At 54.8% G+C, this 11,570-nt stretch overlaps 1 protein-coding gene across 1 annotated transcript in view; it reads right to left on the reverse strand.

Annotated features, from left to right (window-relative positions):
- Positions 1 to 8,737, reverse strand: part of ELL (elongation factor RNA polymerase II) — a 52,656-nt gene extending 43,919 nt beyond the window's left edge. Inside the window, exons 1-2 of the mRNA XM_011991284.1 lie at positions 8,693 to 8,737; positions 7,674 to 7,721 (exon numbers count right to left, since the gene is read on the reverse strand). Coding sequence (XP_011846674.1) covers positions 7,674 to 7,721; positions 8,693 to 8,737 — 93 coding nt within the window. The remainder of the gene's footprint in view (positions 1 to 7,673; positions 7,722 to 8,692) is intronic.
- Between the last annotated feature and the right edge of the window lie 2,833 nt (positions 8,738 to 11,570).

Below are 11,570 nucleotides of genomic sequence, written 5' to 3' on the forward strand. Positions count from 1 at the left end.
CACACAATCCCCCCAACCACACAATCATACATACAATACCCCCCACACAGCGCCACACACACAACCTCCCACACACACAACCCCTCTGCACACAACCACACACACACAAACACAACCCCTCCAGTCTCCCTACACACAACCCCCACAACCACACAATTCCCCCCCACACAACCACACACACAATCCCCCCAACCACACAATCATACATACAATACCCCCCACACAGCGCCACACACACAACCTCCCACACACACAACCCCTCTGCACACAAACACAATCCCCCAAGCACAACCCACACATGCACAACCACCCCCACATACACCCCTCTACACACAAACCCCTCACACAACCACACAAACACAACGCACACACAACCACACACAACCCCCAGCCACATAAACACAACCTGCACACAACCACAACCCACACAACCACGAACCCCCTACACTCAAACACAACCCCCCCGCCACACACACAAACACAACCACACACACCCTGAAGCCTCTGCCAGAGCCATGTGGGTGACCCTGGCCATCTAGACCTGTCCTGCTCCGATGCCACTGAGGGGTTTTTTCACCCAACACACACAGGTGCCACCCTGCCCTGCCTGCACCTCCCTTCCCAGATATGACTTTTATTCTCATTCATACAAGTAACTGGAAACACGCTGCTGGGATGAGGGAAGCTCAGGTTTCCGAGAGGCTCTGTGGTGGCCAGGTGCACAGGTGATGCGGTGACCCAGAATGAGCCAGCCAGGGAAGTCAGGGACTACACGTCCAGGAAAACCAAAAGGAGTGGCTGTGGGAACCTAAGCCCGGCCTGGGTGGCTCTCCCGCCCTCCTCTGTCGTCTCTTTAACCCCCACTGCCCCTGTGGTCCTGGCCTGAGGCCCAAGTCGCCAGTGGCTCCTGCCCCACAGTGACTGAGGGCTGGGCACCCTCACGTGCAGTCCTTTCCCAAGAAAACCCCAGCTCCACCCAGGCGGGCAGGATTCATCCTGTAACCCTGGCTTCAGGGGAGATGCCATTCAGCAGAGCTGGCAATGAGACCAGGCCACAGCCAGCTGGAGAGGTGAGGAGTCTGACACAGCAAAGCCCCACCCCCTTTGCCACCACAGGAGGGTCTGGGCACCGACTGTGGCCGGGGGCAGCTGCACACCCAGTCAGCACTGACAGTGCCCCTCCTGGGCCTGCCCAGAGACCTTGCTTCTCCGTGGGCAGGGGCTTCACAGTGGCCCTTCACCCTGCTTGGCTCTTTCCCACACAGGCGTAGACGTCTGCCGCCCAAACTCCATCCTAGAAGCCGGGGTCAGGTGCAGAACCCAGGGCCAGGTGTGCAGCTGTGGCAGGGTGTAGGGGATGCATGAAGGGGGGTGACACAGGCCTCAAAGCTGATGCTTGGGAGAGTGTTGTGCCGCTGGTGACAAGGGGAAGACATACAGAGGGCACGGTGGTTGACGTCCTTCAGGATGTGGGGGTGAGGAGACGGGGAGAGTGTTCTCACAGCCCTGCCTCCCCTAGCACACGCAGCACCATGGAGCCCTCCAATTAACGGGCTGTTTTGCTGCGGGTTAATGGTCACCAGCCCGGAACAGTGGGGAAGCCAGCGGGATGGGAGCAGCCCAGGAATGCGGGCACTTTCTCTGCACTAGCCAAGAGCTTGCCCGGGTTCTGGGACAAGGTTTGAAACGCAGCCCCTGCTTGGCCTTCTGAACGGGGTCTTGGTTGCTCCTTGGGGGCTGCTCATGGGCCCAGTGACCCGTGTACCAGTGGGCTGCCACGGGGCCCTCAGATGGCCCACGCACAGCAGCTCTGGGTACGTATGAAATCAGCCCTGGCTCCAGGTTATGGGGGTTGGGGAGGAGTTGCCATAAACCTAAACATTTGTCCATGCTCACAGACACAGAGCCCAGGCCACACACAGGTTCACCCCGGGTGCTCCCGTAGGTCCCTAAGGCCTGCTGCCTTTCCCGCTGACCTGACCATGGCCACCAGAGGGCGCTGCTTCCACCACCGCTCAAGTCCCTGCTAGAGTCCATTCATCTCTTCCCTTTGAAATCCATCCCAAACTGGGGCCTGCTGCACCCCGCAACCCGACCCCCTAAAATCTGCACAGCCTCTTTTACAGTACAGGTGGGGAGGTGGAGGGTTCTGAAGAAATATATTAAGTTGGGATAGGGGGTGCAGAGCAAAAATGGTTGAAAAAAACGAGGAAAAACGCTCGCTATTCTGGGCAGTTAAAAATAAAAAGATAAGGATGGGGGGCGCAGGGGTTCACGCCCGGAATCCCAACATTTTGGGAGGCCAAGGTAGGCAGACCACTTGGGCCCAGAAGTTCAAGACCAGCCTGGGCAACACAGTGAGACCCTGTCTCTACAAAAAATAAAAAAATTTAACCAGGCGTGGTGGCTCATGCCTGTAAACCCAGCTACTCAGGAGGCTTGAGCCCGGGAGGTCATGGCTGCAGTAAGCCGTGATTGTACCACAGCACTCCAGCCTGAGCGACAGAGGATCTCTAAAACAAAAACAGAAAAAAGAACATGAGGTAGGTGGCCCCACGTGCTATCCATACAACATACACAGGAGCCCAAATAACGGACTGACCAGGTTCTCTCTGGCCTGGGAGGTTTTCAGGCCAGAAATGTTTTCTACATTTTTTTTTTATTTCCCATAGAACTCTCAGAATAAAATATGTTGTTATTTGTAAAGAGAGTCATGACCCAGTGGCTGAATACAACCTCTAGGAGGGAGGCAGTCCCTTTGGCCTAGTGGGAGCCTCACCTCCTCAGGCCCAAGCCAAGGGCACTTTCTAAGTACCTGCTTCCACTCCAGGAGTCAGGCACACCATGGCCAGCCGGAGAAGAGCCATGTGCTATGCCCAACTAGGATCCCTGACTGCTCAGCCTCAGCACATGGATGGCTCCCAATTTAGGCATTTTTAGATTGTTTCTAAATTGTCTGTGTCACAAACAACACAGCAACATGCACTCCGTGTGGCTAAATCTTTGCACGCATTACACTGATTACTCCTAAGGAATCGATTCCTAGCTGCCAAGACACTGCTGTGTCTCTGCTTGGCAGAGACAAACCCTGCCAAAACTCCTTCTAGAAACTGCCATACAGGTCCTGCCTCAGCGCACAGAAGTCTTGACACCTGGAACATCCCTGGACACCAACTGCTCCTTTCCTTTTTCTTTTTTTTTTAGATGGAGTCTCACTCTGTTGCCCAGGCTGGTGTGCAGTGGCACGATCTAAGCTCACGGCAACCTCTGCCTCCTCCCAGGTTCAAGCGATTCTCTTGCCTCAGGCTTCCAAGTAGCTGGGATTACAGGTGCGCGCCACCACGCCTGGCTAAATTTTTTGTATTTTTAGTAGAGATGGGAGTTCACCATGTTGGCCAGGTTGGTCTTGAACTCCTAACCTCAGGTGATTCACCCGCCTCGGCCTCCCAAAGTGCTAGGATTACAGGCTAGAGCCACCATGCCCGGCCCTAATTTTTGTATTTTTAGTGGAGACAGGGTTTCACCATGTTATCCAGGCCGGTCTTGAACTCCTGTGACCTCAGATGATCTGCCCACCTCGGCCTCCCAAAGTACTGGGATCACAGGTGTGAACCACCATGCCCAGCTCCCCTAGCCTTTTTTTTTTTTTAATCACCTGGGACTTTGCTGGAGTTCACGGCTGGGGTCAACAAAGTGCAGGTTTCTTTTCCCCTCTGGAGTCTACTGGCCTGTCTAGGGTTAAATCCTAGGAGGAATCCCCAGACAGCTGAGATCCATGTCAGCCCCACTCGGGGTCTGGGAAAGGGCAGAGGCTCTAGACACAAGTGTGGACAAAGGAAATGCCATCGAGCCAAGCACGCTACCCGGGGGCAGGACACACCACAGCAGGCTCGGCTTTCCCGGTGAATCAGCAAATGCCATAAAGCGACTCTGACGAATCTCCCTGCGCAGGGGAAGGGAGAGGTGCACCTGGCCATCATGAGGGCACCTGTTGCACAGGTCAGAAGGTGGCTGGGCGAGATCAGACCCCCACTCCAGAAGCACGTAGGCCGAGACCCTATGCTGGCCATGGTGCACCCACATAACAGGAGAGGCACATGAAAGGCTGAGCTTGTTCTGTGCTGCAGGAAGGACACTGGTTCTCCTGACCTCAAGTTCAACTTGCAGATGCCCTCGAGGTGGACAAGGAAGGTGATGAACAGAGGGAGAAGCATGGCCAAGGTCCCGAAGTCACAAAGTCTCCAGCTCGAGTCCAGTGGGCCCGTGGGGAATGGGTCCCTGAATCCTACACAGGACCCTGAACATCAAATCAGCATGTATACCTGATGACAACCTAAGAGTAGTCCCTCCAGCCCCAAGACCCAGACAGTGAACCGCAGGAGCTTGGGTGATGCTGGCTGACTGGATCCACGAAGGAACACACCTCTAGGGGGTGCTCCGACAACAATGAGCCCAGTGCAGGCTCTGGTGGCAGGCTGCCAGCAGCATGGCCCAGGACCAAGAGCCCCGAAGCTAACAGCCCACTAAAGTGAAGCTGCTGGCCACACGCGGTGGCTTCCACCTATAATCCCAGCACTTTGGGAGGCCAAGGTGGATGGGTCACCTGAGGTCAGGAGTTCGAGACCAACCTGACCAACATGGCAAAACCCTGTCTCTAGAAGGAGGTTATCCCTGTAGCCACCCCAGGTCTCTCTCAGTGACATGAGCCCCCGCTACACATGTGCTTAGGCTCCAGGTCAAGACACATGGCACGCTGCATGCAAGGACACCACTGTGTGCTTCGGCCATGGCCAGGCTGCAGTGTATCATCTGACAGGCTCGCTGAGATGGGGGTTGGGGATGAGGGGTCCCCCACTGCCAGGTTGGGGTGGAGGGGCATGGGTGTTCAGTGGCAGCAGAAGGCACAGAGTGACTGCTGTAAGACACCAGAGGGCACTGTGGGGCACTGTGGGGCTGCAATGGCAGCAAGCCCCGGCCAGCCCGCCCCTGCCCCCAATGTCCGACCCCTGAGAGAATGTCCTGGGGAAGGTAAAAAGGAGGTGGCCAAAGGGTGACCACAGACCCACCTGGGGCTGATGGAGGTGTGGGGTTGTGTCAACTGGCTAGGCTGCAGCCCCTGGGGATTCATTATTCCACGACATCCCATCTAGGGGTGCCCTGGAGGTACTCTGTGGACATAGTTACCATCCACAACCCAGATACTGTAAGCAAGTAAAGGAGATGATCCTCGATGGTCTGGGTGGCCCCACTGAATCAGCTCAAGGCCTTAAGAGGTAAATCGGGGTTTGGCAGGAGGAGGAAGAAACTGCCTGAGGACTGCTCCATCAGCTCCTACTGGGTGTCTGCAGTCAGCCCTGAGGGTTACAGACTCCCCAGCCCACAGTCGTCTGAGCCCACTGCTTGCAATGCATCTTTTTATTTTTTTTTTTTGAGACGGAGTCTCGCTCTGTAGCCCGAGCTGGAGTGCAGTGCCCGGATCTCAGCTCACTGCAAGCTCCGCCTCCCGGGTTCACACCATTCTCCTGCCTCAGCCTCCCGAGTAGCTGGGACTACAGGCGCCCGCCACCTCACCCGGCTAATTTTTGTATTTTTAGTAGAGACGGGATTTCACCGTGTTAGCCAGGATGGTCTCGATCTCCTGACCTCGTGATCCACCCGTCTCGGCCTCCCAAAATGCTGGGATTACAGGCTTGAGCCACCGCGCCCGGCCGCAATGCATCTTTTTATCAGCACACACAGACACGCGTCTCCTGGAGGCTCCATGTCTCTGCGGAACCCTGGGCTGCACCTGGAAGCCCGCGGATCATCATGTCCACATCCCCACACCCAGCTGTGCAGAGCTCTCGGGCTGTGGATAGAAACTGATTTAGGTACGACATGGTAACTCTAAAAGAAAAAAAAAAAAGTTGGGTGCAGTGGCTCACACCTGTAATTCTAGCACTTTGGGAGGCCAAGGTGGGAGGATCATTTGAGCCCAGAAGTTCAAGGCCAGCCTGGGCAACATGAGACTCCATCTGCAGAAAAATAAAAATAAAATTTGTCTAGCATGATGGTGTACACCAGTAGTCCCAACTACTTGGGAAGTTGAGGTGGGAGGATCCCTTGAGCCCAAGAGCTCAAAGCTAAAGTAAGCTATGATCGTGCCACTACACTCCAGCCTCAGCAACAGAGACTTATCTCTTAAAAAACAAAACAAGGCCGGACATGGTGGCTCACCTATAATCCCAGCACTTTGGGAGGCTGCAGCAGGTGGATCACCTGAGGTCAGGAGTTTGAGATCAGCCTGGCCAACATGGTGAAACCCTGTTTCTACTAAAAGTACAAAAATTAGCCAGGCACGGTGGCAGGCGCCTATAATCTCAGCTACTTGGGAGGCTGAGGCACGAGAATTGCTTGAACTTGGGAGGCTGAGGTTGCAGTGAGCCGAGATTACGCTACTGCACTCCAGCCTGGATGACAGAGCGAGACTGTCTTGGGGGTGGGTAGTGGGGGAACCAGCAATAAAGGCTAGAAGAAAAATCAAACCATTCTAAGGCATATTGGGTGGGCTGGGGGAGATGCAGAGTCCTAAGACGGGGGGTCAAGGAAGGTAGACAACTCACCCTTTCTCTCATTCCCTGATTTTTCCATAAGACGGTCATTTAGAAGGAAACATATTTCAATAAAAATGAGGGTGCTGAGTTTCTATGAACCTCTCTCCAACCAAAATCCAGACAAATGTCCGTGGTCCTTGTGTCCCCTAACGCAGCAGTCCCCTACCTTGTTGGCACCAGGGACTAGTTTCGTGGAAGACAATTTTTCTTTTTTCTTTTTTTTTTGAGACGGAGTTTCGCTCTTGTTTCCCAGGCTGTAGGGCAATGGCGCGATCTTGGCTCACTGCAATCTCCGCCTCCCAGGTTCAAGCAATTCTCCTGCCTCAGTCTCTTGAGTAACTAAGACTATAGGCACGAGCCACCACGCCCGGCTAATTTTGTATTTTTAGTAGAGACAGGGTTTCTCTATGTTGGTCAGGCTGGTCTCAAACTCCAGACCTCTCAGGTGATCCGCCCGTCTCGGTCTCCCAAAGTCCTGGAATTACAGGCGTGAGCCACCGTACCTGGCCAGAAGACAATTTTTCTATGGATGGTGGAAGGGGGACGGGGAGTCATAGGGGAGGATGGTTTCGGGCTGAAACTGATCCACCTCAGATCAGGCATTAGATTCTCATAAGGAGCACACAACCTAGATCCCTGGCATGCACAATTCACAATAGGGTTCGCACTCCTGTAAGAATCTAATAACACGCTCAGATGACAGGAGGCAGAGCTCAGGTGGTCATGTTCGCTCACCCACAGCTCACCTCCTGCTGTGTAAGCAGTTCCTAACTGGTCCAGGGCTGGGGGCTGGGGCCCCTACCCTATCAGACTGGAAGCCAGGTGCACATCGCTGCACAAAGGGGGCCACTGGGAGACGAGAGTTGCCCATCACCCAGGCAGCCTGTGACGGGCACCAGACACGTCCTGGTGTGGCCCCAGCCAAGCGGCTATCCTGGGGGTCTAGAACCCAGCCTTGCGTGGAGGCAGACAGGGCCCAAACACTGCCATGAGCTGCTGCTGTACCTAGTGAGCAAGGACAGAACTGAGACTATACCAGTCCCAAGATTCCAAATATGAATGATTAAAACAGAAACTCACCCCTTGGCTTCCTTGAAATCGGATAGACGGCCTCAGTGAAACAGAATCCTACAAAAAAAAAGCATGAGGGGAACGTCAGTAAAGACACTGGGAAACCCAAAGACTCCCTCCCCAGGTACAGAAGGAGCAGGGTGAAGATGGTGTTCTCAAGAGAGGGGAAAGGAAATGCACACACTCTGAAAATTACAGGCAAAGTCACCGGAGCAGGGTTTTGGAAGGATCAGTAGGAGTTCCTCAGATGGACAGAGGGCTGGGGCCACATGACAGGTAAGAATGGGGCCTCCAGACACAGGCAACAGGCTGGCGGCAGGCCCAGGATGCAGGGGTGGGGAGTGTGCCATCCTTGGAATCCACCACCAGCCTGTGAATTCACCGGGAGAGAAGGGCAAGGCTCAAGGTGCTCACAGCCCTGCCAGGAAAAAGCAAGGTCAGGTCAAGGTTGACCCTGGACGTGACTCTCCCAAGGTCCCATATAGGCAAAAGCAGCCCCCTCCACTCTCAGCCCCAGCTGATCCCCTGAAACCACCAACCAGGCTAAGTCCTGTCTCACAAACACTGGCTTTTAACAACCAGGTGGGTGAGCACTGTCTGTCAGAGCAGGTGCAGTGGGGCCACTTTGGAGCCTGGGGTGGGAGCCCAAGGCCTGCAGAGCTCTGCTGCACGGCCTTGGGGCAGCCACATGGCTTTAGGGCAGCTGGTCACTGAGCTTGGAGCAGTGGAATTTCCAAGGAAAAAATATACAAAAGAGCCCAAAATAAATACTGACGCTTCAGCTATTCAGAGACCAGCCTTCTGGCAGTGTCTGAGAAAGAACTGGGATCCAGAGGAAAATTGCACCTCTGTATCTTCTTCCCTCTTCCCAACCTGGGGCCCTAAGCATGGATCTCAGTGTCCCAGATGCTACCCCACAGCGTAGCCCTGGCTGGTCACCATGATCCTCGGTCTCCAAATCCACCCACCCCTGCACCACCTGGCCCCACTGTCCCACTCAGGTCCAGCTCACTGAGATGCCCTCCTACCCAGGCCTTGCTCCTGTCCTCATAGTACCCTGTTCTGGGCTCCATCTCCACTGCTCAGGTCTCACTCCTTCCCACCCTGGTCTGCCCATAGCTCTCCCCAGAGGACAAAGCACTACTTGAGTCTGGAGAGACCTGTTGGAAGACCCGGGGTAAGCCGAGCAGTTCTACACCTGGGACGGTATCAGAGACAACACCTACCCCATGGGTCTGCCCAGGGTCCGCCCCCTGGAGCCACTCAGCGCCATTTCAGGACTCCAGCTTGAGGTGGCACAGGGCCCTGACCTTTGGAAGGGGTGGGCTCTCCAACTGCCCGCATCCAGTGCCCATCAGCTGGGCACGACAGGAGCTGCTAGGAGCAGGGCAAGCCGCCTGGGACGTAAGAGATGGTTGGCCTCTCAGCACCTGCTCCACAGTGACTCTGAGTCATGGGTCTGCTTGGCCAGTTTAGACCATGCAACCGTATACATATGACATGCATAGGGCCCAGAGTGGGAGGCACCGAGCGCCTCACTTTGGTCTACGAGGAGCCCCCTTCTTTGCCAAGGCTCTCCAAGGATTTTGCCAAGACTCCCCAAGGATTCTGCTGTTCAGGGGAGAACAGAGGGATGGTGTCCCTGCACGCTACCACCACCCAGGCTGTGATGCCCCAGAAACTGCCCCATGCTTCTCAAGCACGCAACCCCTCAACAGGCACACAGGCCCACTCCACAGTGAGCACGATTCACGGGGCAAGCAAGCCACCACTGTCCACGGTGCGACACATCCACGGCCCACTCCCTTGTCCTGCTCCAGGACCAGGAAACAGCTGCTACAGTCACAAGGGCCACTGTGCTGCTGCGACAAGGGGGTCTCATCTAGAGCAGCTCAGGAAGGGCTGGCCCTGTACCCTAAAACACGACCCAACCACCAGCCTGTGCTGCTACTGCAGAGAACAGGGGACCTCGGCCTGGCTTGGACCTTGGGGAAGCAGCTCCTGAGTGACCTTTGCTTAGAATTTGGTTAAACAGGCCGGGCACGGTGGCTCAAGCCTGTAATCCCAGCATTTTGGGAGGCTGAGGTGGGCGGATAACTTGACATCAGGAGTTCGAGACCAGCCTGGCCAACATGGTGAAACCCCGTCTCTACTAAAAATACAAAAATTAGCTGGGCGTGGCAGCGGGTGCCTGTAACCCCAACTACTTAGGAGGCTGAGGCAGGAGAATCACTTCAACCCAGGAAGTGGAGCTTGCAGTGAGCTGAGATTGCACCACTGCACTCCAGCCTGGGCAACAGAGTGAGATCCTGTCTCAACAACAACAAAAAAGAATTTGGTTAAACACAGACATGAAAAAGAGACCTACAGGGACCAATGAAGGTGTGAAAGACACCGGATGCCATTACTCATCAAGGAAAGGCAAACTGTAACCACAGTGACCTAGATTGACAGCCATAAAAATAAAAAATAAAAAATAAAAAAACATAAAAAAAATAACCACAGAGATAGCACTATACCCATCAGAGCAGCTAATCTAAAAGAGGCTGACAAGAACAAGTGTTGGCGAGGACCCAGAACCTCTGCCATCGTGGGCAGGAATGGACAAGGCTCAGCCACTGTGGAAGCCGCCTGGCAGTTTTCTAAAAGGTTAAACAAAGGGTTCAACACACCCAGCAATTCCACTCCCGGGTATACACCCAGAAAAACACACTTCCGTACAAAAACTTACACCTGAACATTTATAGCAGAATTATTTAGAGTATCCAAAAAGCGGCAGTAACCCAAATGTCCGTCAACTGGCGGAGAGAGAATCAAACGACAGAATACGGAGAACCATGCCAAGCGAAAGAAGGCTGCACATCATGCCACAGGCTGTATGACTCCATTTCTATAAATCCCCAGGAAAGGCAAAACCAAAGACACAGAAAGCCAACTAGTGGGTATCCAGGGCTGGAGGTGGGAGTGGGGAGTGGCCACAGCCGGGTGAGGGTAGAGGGTCAAAACTCACTGACTATGCACAAGATGGGGACGTTTTACAGGATGTTCGCTACACCTTCCCAACTGCCCTCGAGCTCACAGGGGTCGTCTTTGTTGACTCGGGGCACAGGAGCAACATTCTCTGACACACACACGGAGAGTTCTGGAACAGGCAGAGGAGAGTCTTGTCCGTTAACCATTTTCAATGCATGAGTGAAAGGGAACTGGCATAAGACACAAGAACCACACAGAGCAAAGGAAGCATCAAGGCAGAATGGCCTGGCCCACCCCACTCAGGGAGCCCCCAAACTCACAGCATCAGTCCTCACAGGCCCAGGGAGCACACAACCAAGGCCAGGTGGGAAGGGTGTTCTGGAGCAGGGAGCAGCAGGGGACTGCAGCAGGGACTCAGTGCAGCGGCTGCAGAGAGCAAGTGGGGCCCGTCTCTCACAGTGCAAACCTCTGCAGAGGGGTCAGCCCGGGGCTAACACGAACACCCTGTCTACTATCCATGCAAGGCCTCTGCATGTGCAGCCGTGAGCCAGGGATGAGGGCTGAGAAAACAGTGATGATGTCGAAGCCCATTAGGGTGACAAGGGACGGGAACCAGTTAGGGTGCACAACCCCCCAAGAACTGTGCCAGGGCAGCCCCAGCTGTGCAAGGCTGAGGGTGACAGGCCTTGAACACACTGGCCCTCCCACCCACCCCGTGGCTCCACACTCCCTGTGGGCCACGCTATCCAGTGAGGCATTTAAACATGTTCTGGTAGCTGACTGTCAAGCGGGTCGCCTGCAAGACTCCTTTCTTGCCAAGTTGCTTACCCCCCAAAGGTACGGAGAACAAGACTTCAAGCCTCAGAGGAGAAGGGTTGAGGGGCCACAGAGTCAGCCTTTCTCCATGATGCCAGGAGGGCTGACCTCAAGTGC

Source organism: Mandrillus leucophaeus, unplaced genomic scaffold (genome assembly GCF_000951045.1).
Source record: "Mandrillus leucophaeus isolate KB7577 unplaced genomic scaffold, Mleu.le_1.0 Scaffold11, whole genome shotgun sequence".
Lineage (NCBI taxonomy): Eukaryota > Metazoa > Chordata > Mammalia > Primates > Cercopithecidae > Mandrillus > Mandrillus leucophaeus.